Source organism: Phoxinus phoxinus (assembly GCF_949152265.1).
Source record: "Phoxinus phoxinus genome assembly, chromosome: 1".
Lineage (NCBI taxonomy): Eukaryota > Metazoa > Chordata > Actinopteri > Cypriniformes > Leuciscidae > Phoxinus > Phoxinus phoxinus.
The window spans coordinates 15,957,206-15,981,705 of record NC_136876.1 but is presented as its reverse complement, the minus strand read 5'-3'; the positions used below and the strand labels follow the sequence as shown (position 1 = coordinate 15,981,705).

Genomic DNA, 24,500 nt, shown 5'->3' with positions numbered 1-24,500 from the left:
AAAAATAAAAACTTACATTTAGAAAAATGAAAATGAAAATTAGAAATGCCACCGTGGCAGCAAGTGACTGAAATCAAGTATATGTAAATAATAAAATGACTAAAAACCGAAATACCTACTATAACCTAAATAAAATTAAAGCCAAATATAAATTAGTTTAAAATGTTTACATTTTAATTAATGATGAAAGCACATAACAAAATTAATAAAATTAAATGAAATGAATCAAAACTGAAAATATAAAAATAAAAGCTACAATATATATATATATATATATATATATATATATATATATATACTGTAAAATAAATGCTATAGTGTAATAGTATATATTACATTAAAATAACACTGAAAACAGCCAGCTTAAAATCTAAAGTAAAGAGGGAGGAAATGGTTAATAAACACTAAATTATAGCATTTTTGTTGCAAGAAACCTTGAATAACATTAAATGGAGTAATTTAAAAATGACACATTTAACTGATTCAAATTCACCTTCATCTGTTCCTTGAAGGCGAAGTATTTCCCGGAGCAGTTGAGTTCTCCGAGCAGCTGGGTTTTGCGCTGTTCCTGCAGGACGGGGTCCAGAGGTCTCCCTCCAGGCACAAACGCGGCCCCGAACAGCTGCTGGTACTGATCCAACACCTGGGCGGCCACGCTCGCTATCTGAGACTGGTATTCCTGTACTGCCTGACCATATCATGCACGTTTATCATTAATCATATGATTTATTAGCTATTTGGATGACTCTTATGAAAAACTGGTCATATTTCACAGCCAAAATCTTAAGAAAAAAATTATATTTATGAGCGAGCCACTGATTCATTCATTCAACTGATTCGTTCGAACGATACACGTAGCGAGGCACTGAATCTAATGATTCACTCAAACACGCTGATTCATTCAGGAAGAAAACAGGTGTGTTTGACTGATCGGTATGTATGACATTAAAGTACCGCGAGAGCGATTCGTCGCAGTACTTTGATGTCATACACCGAACGGTCTCTCCGCCACTTTAAGTCAAACACACCTAAAAATAACTGTCTGAATGAGCGAGTCACTGAATCACTCAACCGATTCGTTCAAATACCGATTCGCTAATTTATTCTTACATATTCGGAACAGCAGCACGACTGCACAAGTGCTTTATAGTTTAATAATGCAACTCATACATTTGAATGCAGTGGACAAAGTGCTCGATTGTCATGAGAATATTGTTACAGTGAAAAATATTTCTTTCTGAAATATGACCCAGGCATTTTATAGCAAGTTTCAGCCAGTCTCTTTTGCCATGATAGTGTAAACTGTTATAGACAAATGATTTCCCATAGATCTGAATGTGAGAGGAAAATATCTGACACAAATAGTGAGAAAACAGAAAAAAATGTTGTTTTTTACTCTTTCTGCTCCTGCTGGCCGTCGAGGCAGAGGAGGTCTGGGAGGAACCAACTCCTTCACACTGTATCAGACAGAATCAGTTCATCTGAAGCATTCTCTAAACACATTTTGAAGACAAAACAAGGCTTTGAATTTGAAAGAAACTCTTTCCTATTACCGTTTGGCCAGCTCCTCCGGTGGTCTCTTTGGAACCAGCGGCTTTTCCATAGCAATTTCAATAATGATGTACGATCTTGAATCGGCATACATCTGAGGCAATAACAAAAGTGAAGATCATACCTTACCATGACTGTATATTTCATATTTGACTGCTTCATTTTGATGCATACGTGACAGATGAACTGACCTGTCCCTCCGTGTTCACCGGTGGCTCCAGTCCAGTCACACTTTCAGACTGAGCAGATCTTCCCTGGGAATCTGGCTATAGAAAGAGGAAATCATTACTCTTTCATAAGTAGTCCCATTACTTACTATCTAAACTTATTTGAAAAGTTTTGTATTAAAATAAACGTGAAACGGCATTTAAAAAATATATCACTTGCGCAATGTGATGTACACTACTGTTCAAAAGACTGTTTTTTTAAAAATGTGACAGTAAGTGACAGTAAAGACATTTATAATATGACAAAAGATTTTTATTTAAGATAAATGTTGTTTTTTATACTTGTCAAAGAATCCTAAACAAAGAAATGTATTGTGTGTATCGCAAAAATATTAAGCATCACACCTGCTTTCAACATTATTAATAATACGAAGTATTTCTTGAGCATCAAATCATCATATTAGAATGATTTCTGAAGGATCATGTGACACTGAAGACTGGAGTAATGATGCTGAAAATTCAGCTTTGATCACAGGAATATATCACATTTTAAAATATATTAAAATAGAAAACAGTTATTTGAAATTGTAATTATATTTTAAAATATTACTGTTTTTACTGTATTTTTTTGATCAAATAAATGCAGCCTTGGTGAGCAGAAGAGACTTTCAAAATTATTTAAAAAAAAACCTCTTATCAACCCCAAACCTTTGAACATTAGTGTAATTCATAGTGACTGTGGATATTCAATGAGGGGGAAAAATAGAAGGGCGGATCAATTGAGATATATTTAATATCTCAATTGTTTCTACGGGTATGTTTACGCGACAGCGCTGTAGTAAAAACGAAAAAAAATGTCCTTCGCGCTTATCGCGTACAGACAATACATTTTTAAAACGATCCCTGTTCACACGGATCCGCGAAAACAACTAAAAATGCTGTTTTACTCAGGCCAGGCCAGTAGTTGGCGATGTCACTTTGTAAAGAAACACTACGCGCCTAGACTGAACACGTATTACACATTAATACCATAGACAGTATATAAACGATTAATACACAAAAACTTGCACTTTGAAACATGTTTTCAAAAGTTTGCCTTTTTTAGGCCCCTAAAATGATGTAGTCATGCAGATGAATGGCCAAAACGCATGATTTAAAATTGTGTTGTGTAAAATGCCCCCAAAATGGAGAGTAAATGGAAACAGAAATTCTCCAATCTCATTTCTCACTAGAAAAAAAACGACAGTAATCTCAGCGTCTCAAACCATGCTCAGATTCGCCAAGCTAGCAAAGTCAATACAAAAGTCAGAGATCTCAATACAAACTCAAGCACTTGCCTATCAAATTCTCTCAAGATCAAATAACATATTCATTTAAAGTCATGTCGTTGACTTGTTTCTCCGTTGACATTTAAATAGTTGGTAGTTAAACGAAACGCATCTGAGATCTGGATTAAACGTCATTGAGCCATGAAAGAGACCTCTGAGTAATGACATGTCTTCTGTGAATATGATCAAAGGTGTGTGTGTGTGTTGTTTCAGCGGCTGCTATTTGTCTAGCGGGCAGCTGCGGCGTCAGATGCTCGGTTGGTGGAGCGGGTGTGTGTTCCTCGCCTCTCTCCGTCTGCTGCGGGGCGTCAGATGAGCGAAGGAGATGATGATTCACCGCACCGCGACGAGGCCGGCAATCTGCTGCTATTACAGCTAATAGGTTTGGGAAGCGTGCCTCGGCCACAGATCCGGATTTAATTAGGGGGGGCATCAAGAACGAGCCCCGGTGCCGTACGGAAAGGGGAAGAGATGGCATCTGCTCCAAACGACTCTATGACGTCTCGTTCGGGAGAAACGTATGCTTTGTGTGCGTGACATTTGAAAGCAGCTGTGACTTTGAGGAACATTGTGCCGCTCTGAAGTCGCTTTTCAGAGCTCACAAGTGACTTAATGTTGTGTTCCGTCAAGTATCTCAGATGTTTCTCCTACAATTTCTCGGGATAAACTCGAATAGTTGTCAACCAGAAAGAGTATTGAGCTATAAATGAACGTGGATAGCAGCTGAGGTTGCTTAATTCTGCAGAATTTGATGAGAAACATTTGAGCTCGTATTGAAATCTCTGACTTTTGATTGAGATTTCTTTGGTATCCGAGCAGACTTTTGAGGCTGTGAAATTTTAAACACCTAAAGGTACAACTTGGTATTGATATATTAATAAGATCTGATTTTTTTTTCTATACCTTTTTGGGAACCTCTTTGTTTCCTCTCTGGTTGTCCAAGGTTTTACTCTGAAACGCCCTTAAGGAGTCGACGGAGGAATTGTCTCGAGTTCGGCCCGGTGCCGGCGGTGCTCTGCTGAGCTCCTTCAGAACGCTGTAGGTCCTCTGAGTCTGGAACAGCACATCAAAATAAGACTCACTGTCTAAGAATCAATCTTAAATTAGTATGCACTTAGTATTTTTTAGATGTTTCCCTGCTTGATTGAAAAGTGGTCATTTAGTTGATTTAGACACAACATCAGAAGCTTTTTGTTACCATATTAAGACCACTTATTGTCCAAAAGTACAATTAATGTTTGGGTGAAAAACTTATACTAATTTAAAACTAGTTTAATGCAACTTTAAGCACCAAGCAACTTTTAATCACCGCAAAACATGATTTTCTTACTCAGTATTTTTGTCTTGTTTTTCATTACAAATATCTAAACATTTTTAAATCAAGCTGCATTTACATAATAAGCTAAATTACTTAAGATATTAAAGTCCCCCTGAGGTGAAAATCAAGCTTTTAATGTTGCGTATATGTCTATGTGCTGTTTTTAATATGGTTTAAGACAAACCATGTGTACATACATAAGTAGACAGCATTGCTGAGTGTTTTCTGCTTAAAACTGCAGTGAACCAAAGACAGTCTCAAGAACACGGTTTGAAATCGCTGGTGTTTCTGACGTCACAAACTACCTTGTAACCAATCAGGTCAATGTGTGATCGTCAACGAGTGGATCTCTGAGCTGGAGTGAGTGAGTGGAGGCGGGGCTCATTTGCATATTCATAGAACTGCGTATACTAAATGAGGGTGTAGAGTTACATTGAAGCTATTTTAAAGCATGAAGACATTTTTCAAGGAAAAAACGCTTAAATATGTAATTTTGGTGATCAAAGATATGTTTTAAGGGATAAAATGATTGACTAAAGGAGGACTTTAAAGCCTTGTTTTTTGAAAAAGTGAGTTTGTTTTCTGTGTTTGTCCCTGGACTTTTGTTACACTTCCTGTTTCTGCCATCTTTGTAGTCCCTTTGTCACCTCATTATCTTAAGCTTGTTAGCCCCATATAGTCATCATATACACAGCAAAAAACTTAAAGCAAAAAAGTAATTTTGCTTTAAATCATATTTTTGCTTTACAGTGTGTCAGACTGTCATTTCTGATCTTGATTTGATGCATGATTGATTTGATGTGCATATGACTTATATTCACTCGCCTTATTCAGTAGATCAGACTCATAAAACGGGTAGACTCTGTACACCCCGTGTATTCGCCGTACTCCAGGGTACAACAACGGCACCAGATCCATGTAAACCACTCCATGAAATGAGATCTGTGCCTCTTCCTCCCCCTACAGCACACACAGGCAAAATTGTATTGTGTTTTTATCAATAAGTTATTGCTGTCCTGTTTTGGGTTTTAGGGCCATCTTGAGATGTTAAAGTTCAGGATGCTTCTCACCAGCTTGTCTCTGGCTGTTCTCCCACCTTTGGTTGGTACCGTCTGATTGGCTTTCATGATCTCAACAGGCCACAGTCTGCATTCTGCAATCCTGCGGGACAGACTAAAAAAAAAGTGGACGCCATCATTGGAGAACGTGACAAATAATGAGAAAATAAATTCGAGTGCATTGATTAAAAGGTGTTTACTCACCAGGCCACGCCTCCTGCATCAATAAAGCAACGACGTGCCGTATCCCAGCTCACCCTATTCTCGTTACACTCCGCGTTCTCTCTGAAATCCTTGTCCTACAACCCACACACAAATCAATGTGGTGACATGCTCCATATTCCTTTCACATCCATCACCGTCCATTAATGGCTCAGATCACCTCTATGTTGGTAAGGTCTCCGTGATCCGTGTCTGTGGGTTCTGAGTCAATATAAAGGCCCTGAATGACCTCGGCTCCTGGTGTGAGAAGAGGCCCCAAGGGCCATTTTTTGGGTCTTGGCACTGGCTCCTGCTCACCACCCATTTTTAAGATACCATTGGAGAACAACAACACTTGCTCTTTCTGAAAAACAATTGATAATGTCAGACTTTTTATATGTAGGTTTATGTGTATGTAGAATTATTTCTTTGAGAATAAAAATATCTTACATATATTTACATATATTTATATTATATTTATACATATATTAACCCTCTGGTGGTCTTCTGTCATTTTAGGCCGAGAAAATTTCACATTTCGAATTTTTTTAATGTTTTACTTCACCGGAATGGTACGAAACTTGGTGGCGTTTGTGACACTTGCAACGTAAACAGAACTTAAATACTGTATTAATTGAAAATAATATAAAATATTTAATCTAACATTTGAATTATTTTCTATTTTAAAATAAAAGGTGGATAAATTAGAGGTGAATATTGGCTTGTACTTCTGTTCCCCGGTTTCACAGACAAGGCTTAAGTCCCAGACTACAATGCATAGTTAAATGCATATCCATAATTAAATGATCCCATTCATTTATACAATGCTTGAGCTGTTTTAAATGAATGCAACTTGCACTGACATATCTAAAAATTGTCACAGTGTCTGGTTTGTGTTCCCCGGGTGTCCACTAGAGGTCTCTCTCTCTCTTACTGTCACCATTCATTCTGGAACTGCATTTCCCACGATCCTTTGTCTGTTCTCATCACTCATCATTGCACACAGCTGTTTCCCATTACATTGTTTAATTCTGTGTATAAATACCCTGTCTGTTTCAGTCCATGTCACGGAGTCGTCATATGTCACCGCACTTCTGAGGTCTGTTTCTAGTCTGTTCTTGTTTTGTTTATTGTTGTTTTGTATTGCTAACATGGATTTTGAACCTTGCCTGGATGACGACGAATTGGATTACGCTTTAATAAATCACTACCATCACACTGCTTTTGGATCTACCTATTTTCCTGTGTGCCCCTGTGACAAAAAATATGCCAGTGCCATTGTTTTGTCTCAAGATGCACACCAGCAGGGTTTTTTAAATTAACTTTTCCACTCACCGGCCAATTTGGCTACTAAATTTTTAAGTTACCGACCATTCAGAACTTCTACTAGCCAAAAAAGAGAGAAAAATTAACCAGATTAACTACGTCCCAGTTTATATATATATACAGTAGCCTACCTTGAGTCTGGAAATAAAGTTCAATTGAATTGAATAAAATTTGGATTTCACATTCATTTCTTATTCAAACAAAATCCTGTCATCCAGCCATCTCCTCCCTTCCTCTTTTATCCTCATCTTTTTCACTAAAAATGTGTTTTAGGCCGACAGATCAATACAGTACAAAGAGCCTAAAAAAATTGCTAGGATGTTGAAAAATAATGTCTTTTCTGTTAACCAAATGCTTTTTAATCTTCGCTTTTGCTTCAATGCAACTGAACAAGCGGGCCGTTATTTGTTGCGTAGTGACGGGCATGTTCAAGTAAGCCAAATATACACAGATTCTGCGCAATACGCTGTATTTAATATATCATGATGCCTCACGAGTTGAGTATACTCAACTTTTGCAGATTTAGTGCAAATCTGTGCAGATTTGGCTTACACAAACTTCCCCAGCAAAGTGAGTAAACATAAGTAACACGCCAAATTGGCAAGTGATTTGACAGCGTTACCTTCCACAGTTGATTTGACGGGTTGGCTTGTGTTAATTTCAAACCCTGCACACCAGTAATGTTTTTTTCTACGGCACATTTATAAAAGCTATAAATGTCCTAATTGAACTAAGGTCTAATCCTGGCTTAATCTAAACCCTGTCTGTGAAACCAGGCCTGTATGTTTTGACGACAGGTTCACAAGTGTGACCCCTAAAGTGTCTCGCTTCTTGGATGATTTGGAGAATCAAGTACTGATGAATCACTTGAAATGCCAAATAAACACAAACACTTGTTTCTCACCGTGGCTGAGGCGGGAATCTGCAGGGCAGCTACGTAGCTGGATGGAGGACTGGAGCCAGGATTCCAGACCTCAGGAACCGAATACATCGTCTCAACGGTGACCATCAGCACATTAGAGTCAGAGCGCTGGCCATCAGAGAGCAGCGGCTCCGGGACGCTCACCGTCACATCTAGCGTGGACTGTACATGCAATTGCAAACACACACAAAATATAAAACGTGTATTTAAAAACATACTAAATTAGTGGTGTAACAATGACTTTCTTACTTTTACGCCGTCCTCGTGCACAGCAACATCATGAAGAAGCACAGTGGATGAGAAGCTACACTGACCTAGAATAAAAACAGCACCGCCTCAAATCTCAAGAATATGAGAATCCATAAAAAGTGGCATAAAATGTGTCAAGTTCGAATAAAATGAAATGGTTTAACCTCGTAGCAGTGGCAGAAGGTCCACAGCGGCTTGTCCTAGTACAGTGGTTTTCTCCTCTTTTTGTTTTTTCTCTTTTGGTAAGGTCTCGAGCACCGTTACTGAGGGCACACGTACATTTCTCCTTACATTTTAACCATGACTGATTTAACTCATGAAATTTAGTCTAAATAGGTTAACCCTAGGCTAACCCTAACTACAAACAAATCGTTGTGAATGTTCAATTCTCACGTATGACAGGTTTGTGTGCCACATCATCCAGTGTATGTGCTACTTCTGAACATTCAAAACTACAGGTGAAGTTGTAAACCGCATCTTTGTCTACAGCAATGTCCAGTTTTGGTGAGTCTCCCAGCACAGATCCATTGAACTCCACCCGAACAAAACTGAGACACGAATCAGTCCTACTGCCTCTCTGAAATAATCACAAATGAACATGCTTATTACAGCAAACCTTATAACACAGACCTCTCACAAAGAATGTATCACAGTAGTGCCAAAATACCACAATACTGCTATTTTTTCCTACAGTAAAATCATTATAGATCAATATAGGATCTCATAACAGTGCAAGAGGCTCTCAGAATCTCTCTGTATTTTTATTTATTTATTTATTCGATTTGTTTTTTCCAAGTCAGTGGTGGCTAGTGCCATGTTTGTTTTATCATTATATTTAATTTCCACCGTTTTATTGTTGCAACAGTGGTAGGAGAGACCGGGGCTAGTTGTCACACTATATAACTTACTGCAGTGAATATTTCTCAGGGTAGGTTTATTTGAAAGTCAGTTTATTCTCTAATGTAAGACAGTTTGAACTACAAGTAGGTATTTAAACCATATAGTTAGCAAGAGATAACTTACAATGTTAGCCGTTCCTCGTGTGACAACTAACCCCGGTTATGATTTCCACGGTTTTGCAGGAGATATCTCGTCACAATCATTTTAAGGCTTTTATTTAAGTGATTGTAACATGATTTTAGTGACTTACCAAATTATTTCCAGTGAGAACAGTGATCTGCACTGGAACAGCTCTCCCAAACTCTCTGTGATTATCCATGTTGAAAACCAAACGAGTTTCTCTCTCCTGTTGCTCAGCGCTCGCTCACTTGTTTCCACAGCAACGACGCTTCGTGTCAGTCTCGCGATATTTGAGAGAGACGAGCGGGCGTTTGTGTGTGAGAAGTCGCTCTGAGCTCGGAAGTTTGACGCAGACTTTTCTTTGTTTGTCTGACATTATTTTGACAGTCTGAGTTACATACGATTCATTTAAATCCATCGACGAGCTGAAGGTACACAAAGGATGGATAAAGGAAAGTGAAAGCTGTGTTTTTAGACACCAACGTGCGCTTCCGGGCGGGTAACTTGAATCATGATGATAAGAGTCTTGAATATTCACACACATATTGATCATGTAACGTTATAGGTTTACTGATTGAATGTATTTAAGTACGCAGTCTTTAGTACGCAATGTGCATTATAACTGGCTGTTTGATGCCTGAACTGAATTAACTTAGTGTCACCTCATTGTTATAACGTGCATGCTTGCATACATGTTCATTTTAACCTAAAATCTTTTTGTTTAAAAACATTGTCACCTATGTTGTCTCCTATACACAGTACAGTTGCTTTAGGCTTACAGTTCTTGTGTATTTTCTCAGATATTGAGCATGTCTATTCATCATGCCGTTGAAGAAGCTGTCAAGATGTGCAAAGCTGAAGAATCAAGACTCACTGAAAACATCAGGCAGTGCAAGGAGATATTGCGCTCAATGTAAGGTATTTAAAGGGATAGTTCACCAAAATAATAATAATAATAATTCTGTCATCATTTACTCACCCTCATGTTGTTCCAAACCTGTATGAATTTCTTTCTTCTGTTGATCACAAAAGAAGATATTTTGAATAATGTTTGTAACCAAACGGTTGATGTGACTTCCATTGACTTCCATATTCTTTTGTTACATACCGTACATACTATGTGTTCAGCCGAAGAAAGAAATTCATACAGGTTTGGAACAACTTGGTGGTGAGTATATGATGACAGAATACATTTTTTTGGGTGAACAGTCCCTTCTTGTTGTTATGGAGTAGGGAACCAAGGGGCTAAAGGCACAGCTTAAGAAAAATGTGCTTTTCACTTCTCCCATAGTGTATGATTGCAAAAAAAAGAAAGAAGATGTTTTATTAAACATTTATGGATCAACATTTTGGTGAAAATAAATTATAAAAGTGGTTTATTTTGTTTAAAAATCGAATAAATGTATGAGGTGGCGAGGGGGGCCCAAACACTGGGTAAAACCAGCACAGGGCAAAATGCACACAGTATTGATACAAATACTTTAGCTATAATAATATAGTGTTTTTAATAGTGTCTAAGCTAATACATGTTCAAAACAAACACTTTAGCAAAGTTTGTACTATTTTCTGTTTATCTTGATGAATAAAACAATTAATTTTCATTCAGTAAATATACTTTCATTAAGAAATGTTATTGTTAATATAAAAATTACGAAATTATTTTAAAAAGTAAAGATTCCGAAAGCATTGAAGAAGATCCCATAATAATTTAATATAGATTTACGTTAGTAACAATAAATTATATTTTCTATTTTTAAATATATTGGTTTGGTGGAAACCCAACTCAGTCTATGATTTTTACAATCTGAATGTCATATCAACAAATGGAAAAGTCAGCCAACTCTTTATTATCATGTTAATTATTGTACCTTTTACCCCCAATACCTTATTTTTACATATACCTTTCTTTTACATATTCTTCCGTTATTGAAAAAACTTTGCTTTAATTAGCTTGAACAAACCTGAAAATCATAAACAAGACATTTGTCTTAAAATATATTCAATAATTTTTTAGAGATTCTCGTTTAAAAAAACATCAAATATTAGATCAAATTAGCGCAGAATCAACTTTGCGCTTCTGCGTTGTTCACGTCAAGGATCAGACAAATTTCCACGTGCATCTTGAAAAGCAGATGTTTTGGAAAGTGCTTCGGCAGGTTTTTTGTGCCATCTAATGGTTTAGACGAAAATAAAATCAAAGGCGACTTTTACCCGGTGCGCCTTTAGCCCCAATGTCTTGAAATAGAGAGTGTAAAAAGTTCAATTTTGTCAGATCATGTCATATTTGTGCAGGAGATCGCGCGTGACAGAAGCCAGTGAACTGGAAACTGCCACAGCCATCGGTACTAAAGATGGTCAGAGGGAAATCATTTATTTGTCTTTATTTGTCATATAATCCCATGTTATATATTACACAATACATCTTTGTCTCTGCTTTCTAAAACAGATATTCCAGCTGAAGAAAACCCAGAAATTGAATTGTTGGAGCAGGTTTTAAAAAAAGCACTGAGAATCCGCAGCACATCTGAGGCTCATAAAGAACTTCACACTGACAGCAACCAAAGAAAAAACCCCAATGAGGGCAAACATAAACCTCTCAGTAACGTTACTGTTAAAGAAGAAGATAAAAGGAAACCAGTGAAATCTTTCCCCCCTTCAGAGACGTGCAAAAAACCCAATCATCACAGAGGAGCAGCCGGAGGCAACGTGACCCACGGGGCCGTTCTGCTTCGGAAGGGACCGAATGCTCATCCAGTGTTCAAAGGAAGGCCATCAGTCCCGAAGAGCGCTCCAGTGAAGACCGCGTCCCAGCAGAAGATGTGTGTCAAAGCCACACATGCTGAAGAGTCTACTTCCCCATCAGTGTCCTGCCAAGAAGTGTCTGGGAAAGATGGGAAGCTCACAACAGGAGATATGCAGAATGCACAATGGTATGTATATGATCAGATATTCATCTTTGTTGTGGCTAAACATGAAATATATCTTTAATCGAATACGTACACTACCTTTTTTAAAGTTTGGGGTTAGTATGAAATAAATTATTACTTTTATTCAGAAAGGTCACATTAAATTGATCAAAAGTGACAGAAAAGTTATAATGTAACAAAAGATTTCTATTTAAAAAAAGTGAAAGTTTATTCATCAAATAATCCTGAAATGTATCAGTTTCAACTAAAATATGAAGCAGCACAACAGTTTTCAGCATTGATAATAATCAGAAATGTGTCTTGAGCATCATGTGCTCAAGGATCATGTGACACTTTGATTATTCAGCTTTGAAAATTCAGCTTTGATTACAGGAATGAATTACATTTTACTATATATTCAAAAAGAAAACATATGATAAAAAGTTTAGTAATATTTCACAATATTACTATTTTTAATGTAATTTCCATCAAATGAATGCAGTCTTGGTGAGCAGAAGCGACTTCTTTCAAAAACTTTAAAATCCTACGTACCCCAAAAGTTTGAATGGTATTGTATATGTAGGCTATATATAGCCTAATATATATAACATATTTCTTCCATCAAATGTAGCTTTAATGGCTTGTCTTTTGTTGTAGGATATCGTCTCCTTTGTTACCAGTCTGGCGAGCACAGAGAACAAAACAGATCCGGTCAGTCTAATATTGTCTTTTCAATAAATGGAATATTTTGGGTTCATGACAAGCTAAGCACTAGTAGTATTTGTGGCATAATATTGATTAGAATGACTCATTTTTAAAAAACAATGCCACGGTACAATGGAAGTAAACAGAGCAACGCAGTAAGCCTTAAAATAATGTTGCGAAATTAAAGCAACTTAAGCATGAGACTAGTGTAAGAAAAATCGCTTGCTAATCTTGTCTGTGAAACGTCATATATCGGTAATATGAAGATTTAAAGCGGGTAAATCTTGTCAATTTCACACAATACACTCAAAGAGAACTGAACCTTTTACACAGAGAAACATCTACACACAAATATCATCAGTGAGTGACTAATAACTGCATATAACAGTAGTTATAGAGCAAAATTATGATTTAGAAAGCATCATAATACCTCAAGTAACACATTTTTAAGCTCATGCTTCATGTAAACACCTTGCTCCTTGTACTTCCATTGCACATGCATTACTTTAACCAAGATTTTTCCTTAAAAAAAGTCAACCCAGAATATTTCTTTAAATCAAATGACACTAAATGAATATATGCAAAATAGTAAATCACAAATTATTATTGTGAGAAGAAAAACAAACTTTTTTTTTTTAAAGTGTAAGTGTTCTTTCAGATTGTGGAAAAAAGTGTTAACCCAGCAATCAAAGCCAGTACCAGAGAGAACTCAGTTTACGGAGAGACTGCGGGCAAATGTATCCTTCAGATCAATCCTGTCACTTCTGACCTGTTGCACATGACCAGACATTATCAATGCATCCATGCAATCATCGTTTCTCCGGTTGGTGGGTTTTAATCCTGATCTAGGACTACACTGCACACTATAGAGTGGTGCAGGGATGACGTGTTTTTGTAGGCCACCCTGGTTCCCTAACAAAAACCCAATAGGATTTTTCCATTGGGTTTTGGATAATTTCCGAAAATAAGCTCTGTGATCAACAAAACTCTATGATTCTTACATGTGAAAATCTTCACAAATGAACACAACTTTTACGAATTTTGAAGCGTAAATACAGTCAGTAGAAGCTAAACGTAGGCTATAAACGAAATACACCACGGTCGCATGACTTCAACGTCACCATCATTGTCTTCCAGTCTTTGCTTAAAAACATTTTTACTGAAAGTTCGAGTCATAATAGTTTGCAAGAGCGCAATTATAAACACAACGAGGCTGTGAAAGCAAACGATGTATGTATTAGTGTTGGGTCCGAGTCCACCTTTGTCGAGTCCGAGTCGAGTCCAAGTCCTTAACAACCGAGTACAAGTCCAAGTCCGAGTCCAAAGAGGGTCGAGTCGGACTTGAGTCCGAGTCCTTAACATCCGAGTCCGAGTCGAGTCCGGCCGAGTCCACAAAGATTTAAATGATTTGAAATTGACCTTTCACAAAGACCCGCCCCTCTTGGTTACTGTTGCTACGTCCGACAAGCCATTCCTCTCTCACTCCACATGTTCTCGGTCGGAGCAAAGAGGACACTAACAATGTGCCAACAGACAGAGCAGGGTACTTTTGGTTTGAAATAAAGTCTCAGCTTTCAATTTTTTTAATTTTTATGAAATTCAAACGATAAATACTGTTTTGTGGTGCTTTAATGTGTAGGCCTCAGTTCAAGCAGCACGTGAACTGATAATCTCTTCTAATTATAGCACAAATTTCTAAAAAAGAAATCAATACACACTATTTTTCAAGTTCAAGTCCACTGCCTTTAATCTACTAACTGATTTGGTTTGTCGAACAAAAATGGCGTGTATCTGCATTATAATTGGTCAGATCACCTGTCAATCAAATCCCGGCGAAAGGTCTCAACACTGAGCTCTTAAATTAATATTTTAAACCTTACAAAATGATTGCAATGTATAGTTACAGTCATACGTTTACCTATTGTACATCTTTTAGAATCTGCAAGGTAATGCTTAATAATGCAACACGATGCATTAAGAGCCAGGGGTAAACTTTTGAGCAAGATGATGATGTTTAAATTTTTCTTATTGTGTTGTACATGCTAATATCTTATTTAGCCTCTGAAGGGTTGGACTAAATTAATGAATGCAATTTTAAACAAATAAGACCAATTTACACCAATGATCCAGTTCAAAAGTTTACACCTCTTGGCTCTTAACGGATGCTTCCTTCTTGTGCATCACTAAATGTTTGCAGGGTTTGTAATAGTTGTGTATGAGTCCCTCAGTTGTCACCAGTGTGAAAGTATGGATCTTACAATCATAGTCACTGCTAGTAAGGAGTCAAATATGCAGAAGATGCTGGAAAAGCAAAGAATGTGCAGGAGCTGGATGATTTTTCCTCAACCATTAAAAAAAGAAAAAAAGATAAAAAAGTTGTGGATCATTCAGGTAATGACACAATATTAAAATCGAGCCTATGTAATTTGTCTTTATTTTGTGTTTGTATTTTATTTAGGCTATTAAACATCTGTTATGTGAAAAAGCTTTTTCAGGGCAGTACTAAATAGAAACAATGTGTATGATCCGTCTTATTAAAAAACATATAAAAATAACATTTTGGAGATTCTGCAAGGAGTATGTAAACTTATGACTAAAGTATAAATGCAACAAAAATGATAACATTATTAGACGCCAAAATGTTGCTATGGTTATCACGTTCTTATGTTGCTATGTGTCAAATCATCGCAATTTCATGACTCAAAGGACAAATATTAAGTGGATTCAATCCCACATTTAAATGCAGTTGTCACTGTTTATAATTTACAGTGTGAACGTAACCACTGGTCCTCTAGAAGTATGAAAAACAAAACTATTTAGATTGTCAACAGCGCTCCCTTTAAGCCATCACTTACCGCGTTCGGCACTCTCCCTAAAACTCTCGTCATAAACACTGACTGAAGTTGTCCGCACTGCACAGTGATCTTATTTATATTGCGTCTAGAGAGACTTTGTTGTTTATGAGGGGATTTGCGAAAGGATAAAGCTCGTGCTGATTCTAAACATACATTTTGAGCGAATTATTCGCATGCGGACTCTAAAACGCCTCTGATTTGCCACTGATTTTATGCACTTAACTGTGATTGGCTACAATGCTCAACGCTGAAACAACGTTGTTTCGTTTCGTTTTTAAATAAAAAAAATTCACAAAATTTCGTTTTGTGTCATCCAGTGCCCGGACTCGACTGGACTCGGACATTTTCCCGAGTCTAAAATGTCCCGAGTCCGTGTCAAGTCCGAGTACAAATTCATTCGAGTGCGTGACAAGTCCGAGTCCATTCAAAATTGGACTCGAGACCGGACTCGAGTCCGAGTCCGAGTTCGAGTACCCCAACTCTAGTATGTATATACAGTATATCCTCTGGGGAAGGCGTAGGACCATAAAATGTTAATCCAATCATTGCATACGGACCGTACTCTGAGCTGTTCGTGTGACTCGAATTATGCATTTCAATGTCAACACTATCAATGCCGAAATGAATCTGCTGCAGTCAGGTGGTACAAGTAAGAGCTCTGTAAATTGTTTATGTTCATTATTATTTCAATGTAATGTGCTTTGAGACATGAGGTAGTTTAACGGCGTCTCTTGTGACGCTTTTGTTCGCTCCCTGTTGTAGGTGTTCATGTGTTTTGAAGGATGTGTGTCTTTGTAGACGCTCTAAAAGTATGCTTTCAAAGCTAGCACGCTATTGCTAGCCGCTAAGAAAATTGCCTACCCTACCTTTAATAATGTCTCCGACAACCTCTGGTTGCCACTTGTTAGCAACCACCTTTTACAAGACAAAAAAATCACAGGAGGGTAAACCGTGAAAATATCTTGAACACACCACAGACCTTATTTCAAGCATTTAACCGAAAACACATTAAAAAATCCCATTGACTTCGGGACAATGGATCCGGAAGTGCTAAAATCCTAACTTGTTTCCGGGTTTTGGCCTAGAAAAATACATCATCTCTTCACCACTCTTTTCTACTTGCTATTTATTTGTTCAAAAGGCCTCGTCAGGAATGGATAGATGGCACATTTAATTCGACCATTTAAAAATGAAGCTTTGAGGGATAAACGTACAACTCATCTTTTACTCTCCCTTTCTTTTGTTTTGGTCAAATATGATGGTGTTGTTGTATGTTCTTGACCTGCTGCTGTATCAGTTCCCATCCGAATGGCCTTCCAGATGTCCTGCTGAGATCACAGCCGAGCTGGACGTGCTTTCACAGCGTTGTCTTGACCTGACGCACTGCTTCACACACTCAGACTCAGGTAGGGCTGCAGGAAGACAGAAGTGTGTGGGAGGAAGAAGGGGGCTGAGAAATGAGCATCTGGACAATAAGAGTCTGTCCAAGGAAAACACTGTCATCTAGTCTTTATTCCTCTGAGTCACAGGACGTTTCACAGGCGGGCAGCTCATTTGGAGTAGATAGAGATCAAGAGAAATGTGTGTGTGTGTCTCACAGGGACGTCACATGAGAAAGAATATGAGTCCTTGCGGATGCTGGAGGGTTTGGAGAGAATGACGGCAGATCTTCTTACATGTGCTCATCAGCGGAAGAAAGGTACTTCACAATCTCTGTCCAGTCGCCCAAGCATTTTGACGTCATTTTCCGGTCATGGTTCATGAGCAGAGTTTGTTTCTTGCGTTGTTACTCATTTGTAAGACACTTTGAATAAAAGCACCTGCTTAATTAATAATGTCAATTTACAAAATAAATGTAAAATATTACATTTTACGGCTCAGGGAAAAGATACAGTTCGTTTAACGCACACTGACCTTTTGTGACAACATGCCCCAAAAGTGCATCATAAGGTAAATTGTCACACATAGGTTATTTAATGCCCAAAATTGTGTTAAACAAGTACAAAACAATTCATGAAACAGCAAAAGGTAACATACAAAAATATGAAACAATTGTTTTTACCAACAGAATCTACAATTAATAATTTTTTCTGATCAAATTTGTTAGAATTTAAATATTTATTAGAATATTTGAACTAAATGTATTTATTTTAATTTTCTTATTACCGGTAATATAAATTATAATATTGATATTAAATGATAATGAATTATTAATTTATGAAACTATTTGTAAATGTTTTTATTTTTAATATTATTTATTTAATTATCATTTTATTTGGCACATGCAAAAACTTGACCCAATTTGACATCTATGAACAATTCTTAAAATCAAAGACAGTTCAAATCTGCCTTTATTCTAAAGCTGACTCTTTTTTGAAAATGTCAGTGTGTTTTTATAGTTTTTTTTTGTAAACAATAAAACAGAGAGATATTACAAAATATTGTTATATTGTAATTAAACACATATTTTAATTTGAGAACATTCTGGCGTTTAAAACGAACTTACAAAACCAGTGCTAGAAAAACCACACTTTTGTGTAATTGTTGTTTTTGTGACAACTAGCCCCGGTCTACTTTATATGCAAAGAAGCACACGAGACAGGACTAGCGAACATCATCCATCTTCGTTACTCTTTTCACTTCTGTTCTCACACACATTACGTCATTACACAAGTCAACAATGTACATTCATCTGCGTGTACATAGATAGTATTAGCAGTGATCAAAAACTTTTTTAAGTCTATTTTGGGTCTATTAATGTGTGTTCAGTTTCACATGTTCGATTTCTACAAGTGACATACCATCCAATTATCCAAGAAGTCGAAACCCCCATCCCCTTTCTCAAGGTTGTTAGCTGTTATATTTTTTTCTCATGCGATTTGAAGTGCTCCGCTCCCTCTGGATTTGACAGATAACACAACAACAAGCCTCACACATGGTTCATCATTTTGAAACTTCATCCACCACAACCCCATAGAAATCCCCCTACTCCGAAGGGATCCATGTGCCAGAGTTCCCATGTTTTTGCTTCTTGGGAAAGCAATTAATGTACTGTCGACGTTTGCTCATTTTCAATGTTTTGCTTTATGCCAATTGCATTTGGTAGCCTATCATTAGAATGTTATTAAAGCTACACTGTGTTATTTTTTAAGTTGATTCTTAGCAAAAACCACTTTGTTATTTCAAAATTATATGTGCTCATCATTAATGTATAATTACTTCTACCAACTAATCAAGTATTCTCGTATTCTCGTAAGCGTAGAATCTGCCATTTATAATACATACGAGCGAGTCGCTCGAATGGCGGCAGCCATGTTGCGCATCCATCTTGAAAATACTGTAGCCAAAGAGGGACATACCTGGAAATTCAAGCTTCGCCTTTCGCGTTTTTACACTCAGTGGCACCGTGACGAATGCGAGGGGGAGATTACTCATGAATGCCGGCAGATTTTAAATAATACGGCCACCGTAAGAGTTAAAACGCCCTCGGAATGGGAGGGGCTAGAAAGTAATATTCAGTTGGTAGTAAGAGTAGATGGGAGTAATTCCTACACAGTGTAGCTTTAAGAAATGATATTATCACAGATTTTGCAGTTCAGTTGTGAATTCAGTTCACTTTCCCGTTCACACAGCTTGATCTGGATTATATGGGTTGATAACCTGGACGTAGATCTAAATCCAGTGCAAAACTGCCTTGTGTTTCTCAGACTGGGAGAGGTGGGATAAGAGTAGCTCTGGAGCGTTGTGTCCCATCCGGAGGAGAGGTGAATGGGGTGACCCAGATCGTTCCTGTCTGCCGCCCATCCTGTCCTACAGCAGTGAGACTGAACTCGGAGAGCTGGAAAGCCAAAGGCTCAGAGTAGAACAACTTCAGCAGGCCATCCGTCTCCAGAAGGTTTCAAATCATTTCGATATCTCGCCGCCTTATATTCAAGAGATACCCTTTTTTTATCATTTGGCCAAAAAAAGGTCATCATATTGTTAAATATCTCCACTATTGTTTTCTGTAGAGCTGCTTTACATCTGAATTGAACTCATTTCATAATAATTGATGAACTTATGACGACTGCATAAGTCTTATGATAATATTGTCTTTTTAGAGCCTCTTTACAGCAGAATTTAATGTTTATCACAGTAAAGCTGCTTTGAAACAACCTGTATTGTATTAAGCACGTGTTTTTTCTGTTTTCAGGCGATGTCCGATAAGCTTGTGTCTTTCTGGGACGCTCATTCCGGTGCCGGGCGACCCAGTGCCGTGGCTCTGCGTGGTGTGTACTCGCTTCTGGCGGAGGGAGGCGTTCAGTTCCCGTCGCTGGTTTTGGATTCGGAGTGAGATTGAGCAAAAGCAAGACTGTATCTCAGGGTTAGTTCACTGAACTCTACGAAGCACAGCTGGAAAGTATTCCACACAAAACTGTTCTCTCCAGAACTCTTATTCTGAGAGGAACCGCTAGCGTTTCAGCGCCAAGCGCGTTCGCTGTTGTGCGTTTGCCTCGGATGTCAAACAAAGTGCTTTTTGTGATCAGTCACGTGACTGGAGACGTGATGAGCGAGTGCAGCTGCTGTTAAGAAACACGAATAAAGCTTCCAGCTGACGTCTCTCATGATCCATGAGTCAGGATTTCATTTCATCCCGCATATATTATCGTCTATCACTGTGCGGTAGAAGTTTGTTTGGCTCTCTGAGGAGTTCTCCCAGTTTGAATTCATTACTGTGAGCGTCAGCGTGCCAAACCACCGGCATCTTTTGAACACTAATACCGTGCGTTCTCTTGAGGCCTGTGGTGTTGTGTTTTGCCAGCAGAGGGTGATGTGTCCTGAATGCTGTCCTGAACCTCTTCCAGAGTCTTTATCGACAGCATCTGTGGCATGACGTCTGTTAGGGCTGAAAGTAATTTAGACTCATCCCTCAATTTATAAAAGCAAACTATAATTGTGTTTATGCTGTAATGCACTCATAATGGATGTCTAGACATTCCCGAGTCCCATCGTCCAATCAAAAATGTGTGTTTTTCGATCTAGAAAGCGTCTAAATCACCTTTTAGTGGTGGACCTCGTGTTCTGGGTGTTACTGATGCAAGTGCTGTTTGGATCTGTGTCTATGTAAATCGATCAAAAGTTTGGAAACATTTATTTAATCGAAAAAAACTGTAATATTGTGAACATTTCCATTTTAATATACTTTCAAATGTAATTTATTCCTGTGATCAAAGCTGAATTTTCAGCATCATTCTTCAGTGTCACATGATCCTTCAGAAATCATTCTAATATGATGATTTGATATTGATAATGTTTGAAACAGTTGTGCTGCTTAATATTTTTTGGAAGCTGTGATACTTTTTTCAGGATTCATTGATGAATAAAAAGTAAAAAAAAAGAACAGCACGGACTTTGCAACACTGCTAATATTCTGATACTGACCTTAAGGGGGTGTAAGCGGATCATATAAATCTTACAAATGAGATCGTATCAGTTTGTATGAACTCAAACTTACTAATTGTCATACGAATGTGTTGATCACATTGAATATTTTGGAAGAGTTTTTCTTAGAGTTAATGGAAAAAACAAAACACTTTAGCTTTATTCATTCAAAATTAATTTCATTCGTTGTTTCATTGCATTTTTTTCCAAGTAGGACATTCACACATTCCAAGTTGAATGTAAAAGTACAAAATGTAACATGTAGCAGCACTGTCCCTTCAACGGACTGCTTTCAAAGGCTTCGTTCACAATGCGACCAATCAAATATGATCTTTAGGTCTGACTGATTTTGCAGGTAATGAAAGAAACAGCATCTGTTGCTTCAGACAGTGCAGTCGATATCTGTATCTACGTCAGTTGCCATAGTGACTATGAGAGTGGCTGCTATTGTGGATAGACGAGAGAAAACCCCCCAAATTTTGCTTATGTTTATGTCCATCATGACATCCCACAGCGGTGCTGTTATATGTGTCAGAAATTATTTATTCATTCACCATTCAAAATCCCGCTACTGCTCTAGTTGCATAGCATTAAAATCATTTTATGTCCTAAATGACCACAAAGAAAAACCTATTTAGCATATGATATAACCAATCAGACTCAAACATGTTTTTAAAAATCTGTATAATGTGATTTCAAAGCAGATATAGACATTTGTAAGACGATCAGATATTGTGTGTCATGTTTCTGAACCTGTGTGTATTTTAATGTTTATCCGGGTGCAGTGTCTTACACCATAGACGACCATTGTAAGAGTAAATGTTATTGTAAATTTGTCCATTAAGCTTAACTTCTATTGTACCAGGTATATGTTCCTTTAAAGGTCCACTAGTTTCCAATTACAAAAAACTTCACACTGAAGGAAATGATGAGTATATTTGACAATTATGTTTGAAATCTTGTCAGTCCTAAAGATCATATTCGATTTTACAATCCAAAACATAATGAATGCCAGTTCTGCTCTTTTTGAATTACCTCAGAATCACATTAAGCCTCAAAATGACTAGAAAAAAGACAAATGTATTTAAAAAAAATCTGTTTAATGTGAGCTCAAACTACATAGATGTCTGTAAGAATCAGATTCCATGGATTTTTATCTTTTTTTATTTTTATTTTATTTTTTACTTTTGTATTTTATTGTAGTATTTGGTCACACTTTTTAGATTAGGGTCTAATTCTCACTATTAACTAACTAACAACAACTTTTGCCTCAATAAACTCCTAATCACTGCTTATTAATAGTTACTAAGGCTGTTAAGTTTAAGTATTGGGTGGATTAAGGGATGTAGGATATGGTCATGCAGAATAAGTCATTAATATGTGCTTTATAACAAACAGCCTATGCATGCTAATAAGTAACTAGTTCATAGTAAGAAATGAACCCTAAACTAAAGTGTTACCTAGTATTTTATTTCGAGACTTATTTTGAGACTTTTTATTTTCTTAATCTTAGTTAATATTAATTTCAAAATGTACTAATACGTCACTAAAATCAAACGTTGGATTTGTTAACATTAATTAATGCGCTGTGAACTAACATGAACAAACAAAGAAAAGCTGTATATTTATTAACTAACATTAACAAAGATGATTAAATACTGTAACAAATGTATTGCTCATTGTTATGTTAGTTAATACATAACTAATGTTAAATAATGAACCTTATTAAGTGTTACCTGATGCATTTAAAAGTTAATGACTAAACGTATCTTAACAAAAGTTCACAATGCCGCTGCAGATGAAATATAATGTAGATAACATTGGATAAATATCTTCGTCAGGTTACATACTGATAATTAATCACTCAAACCCCTTTATCTAAACCTCTCGACTCACACATCTGCCATGTTTGTAGTTTTTAACACTTTTTACTCGTGTTTGTAGTTCTAATCGAATCCTCGTCCAACGTGCGATGGGTTGTGGGCAATATTAGCCATTAAAGCTGCACAGATCTACACGGATCTAACCGGAAAAAGCAGACCACCCGGTATCTTTTGGAGTAGGCCTACTCATTTCAAGGGACACACTAGTTACGTCTCAATTCGCCAACTTATGCACTATTCTATGATGTTTTGTAGTATAAATAGTGCGAGTACACTGAAAACTTCCACATTGAAAAAGTACACTTTAAATACACGGATGACGCACTTAATTAACGGAAAAAAACAAAGTGTGTAATGTTGGAGGGGAGGGGCATCAAACTCCGACAGTGAATGACAAAATAACCTTATAAAATTCATACACTTAGAGTACATGGTTGAGTAGGCTACATAGTGCATAGTGTTCACTGTAAAAAAATATATATGATCAATAAGTTATAACAACATGTTTTTACATTACTTTAACTCACAAAAAAGATTAATTTTCAACTTTTTTATATAAGTTAAACAAGATTCAACTCCTTTTTAAGTCAATTTAATTAAATTTAAGGTGAAATGACTTAAACATCCAACTTTTTTTTGACATGAATAGTGCGTCATTTGAGACGCGACTACTAATTATAATTTTGAATAATACTTAGAATGGATATTATGCGAATTGGGACGCAGCTTAGTTCTCTAAAAAGAATATCAATATATTTCTGAAATTGTGGCAGAAGAGATGCAGTGCATTAGTCTCACAGCGAGTATTACTTTTCCACCCGGTAAGTTGATTATATGTCAAAACATGCCAATGGTTTGTGTGATTGTGATGATTGTTAGTTAATCTCTGACGGTTCAAACCTCTTAGTCACCAGAAGTGGAGAACAAAGGAGGTACTTCTCATTGATTTCATCTCACTTTTACAGTCCCACATGGTTTTCACACAGCCCGAGGAGCACAAAGCTGTCACGGGCACCTCCGCCAACCTACTGAGTCGATCAATAGATCATAGGATTAACAAATCGAACAGGCCTCGTTCCGGTCATATAACGTGCAACTCACCACGAGGATCGCCTGCGGTAAGTTTTCATGCTTGGGATATTCATTTATGCACAACGAACAGTCCTAAACCTCATTTTTAGAGTGCTAAATATGTTTATTTATGTCAGATTCATGCTGAGCGTGTGGAAATGAGTGTTTGAGAGGTGCCATAGGGCCCGTTGGGGGACGGTGGCCCACAGACAGGAGGCTCAAGCTGTTCCAGACTGGGAGACAGGTGGCGCTGGGTTCACGGGTGGGCGTCCTCCTCCAGCCCACGCCCACTCTACGCTGATGTCACTGACTCACACGGGAACACATTCAAGGGACTGATACTTCCATCGTGGGGAAAAGAAAGACAAAAAAGTAGAAAAACAACAGATGAGTGCGCGAGTGAGTTCAACCAGGACACGTTCACTTTGTGACGACACTTTTAAAGCCGCCATGACATCTTGTCTCTTTTTTTAATTGAATATTGCAGTATTTATTATAAATGATTTATCTTTCTCTTGC

General features: G+C 37.3%; 2 protein-coding genes across 5 annotated transcripts in view; one reads left to right on the top strand and one right to left on the bottom strand.

Annotated features, from left to right (window-relative positions):
- Positions 1–9,416, bottom strand: part of cfap70 (cilia and flagella associated protein 70) — a 17,416-nt gene extending 8,000 nt beyond the window's left edge. Inside the window, exons 1-14 of one of the 2 annotated variants that reach the window (XM_079585426.1) lie at positions 9,271–9,416; positions 8,514–8,697; positions 8,285–8,383; positions 8,121–8,185; positions 7,854–8,033; positions 5,805–5,987; positions 5,627–5,721; positions 5,435–5,537; positions 5,190–5,324; positions 3,950–4,099; positions 1,743–1,817; positions 1,554–1,645; positions 1,397–1,457; positions 494–688 (exon numbers count right to left, since the gene is read on the bottom strand). In XM_079585426.1, coding sequence (XP_079441552.1) covers positions 494–688; positions 1,397–1,457; positions 1,554–1,645; positions 1,743–1,817; positions 3,950–4,099; positions 5,190–5,324; positions 5,435–5,537; positions 5,627–5,721; positions 5,805–5,987; positions 7,854–8,033; positions 8,121–8,185; positions 8,285–8,383; positions 8,514–8,697; positions 9,271–9,339 — 1,686 coding nt within the window. In that variant the 5' untranslated portion in view covers positions 9,340–9,416. The remainder of the gene's footprint in view (positions 1–493; positions 689–1,396; positions 1,458–1,553; positions 1,646–1,742; positions 1,818–3,949; positions 4,100–5,189; positions 5,325–5,434; positions 5,538–5,626; positions 5,722–5,804; positions 5,988–7,853; positions 8,034–8,120; positions 8,186–8,284; positions 8,384–8,513; positions 8,698–9,270) is intronic. The other variant, XM_079585425.1, reaches the window with a different exon arrangement.
- tedc2 (tubulin epsilon and delta complex 2) lies at positions 9,372–24,500 on the top strand. 3 transcript variants are annotated; one of them, XR_013794546.1, is made up of 12 exons: positions 9,372–9,639; positions 9,941–10,053; positions 11,433–11,494; positions 11,587–12,070; positions 12,704–12,757; positions 13,410–13,488; positions 16,904–17,012; positions 17,207–17,305; positions 19,314–19,501; positions 19,799–19,969; positions 23,876–24,028; positions 24,119–24,500. XR_013794546.1 is itself a non-coding variant. In XM_079585897.1 (10 exons), exons 2-10 carry the CDS (start codon positions 9,950–9,952, stop codon positions 19,937–19,939), a joined length of 1,308 nt encoding a protein of 435 aa, XP_079442023.1. In that variant the 5' UTR covers positions 9,418–9,639; positions 9,941–9,949; the 3' UTR covers positions 19,940–22,697. The 3 variants fall into 3 exon arrangements, 2 of the variants coding, with proteins under 2 accessions (XP_079442023.1, XP_079442022.1); XM_079585897.1 differs by lacking the exons at positions 23,876–24,028; positions 24,119–24,500 and having other exon boundaries at positions 9,418–9,639; positions 11,433–11,482; positions 19,799–22,697; XM_079585896.1 differs by lacking the exons at positions 23,876–24,028; positions 24,119–24,500 and having other exon boundaries at positions 9,418–9,639; positions 19,799–22,697.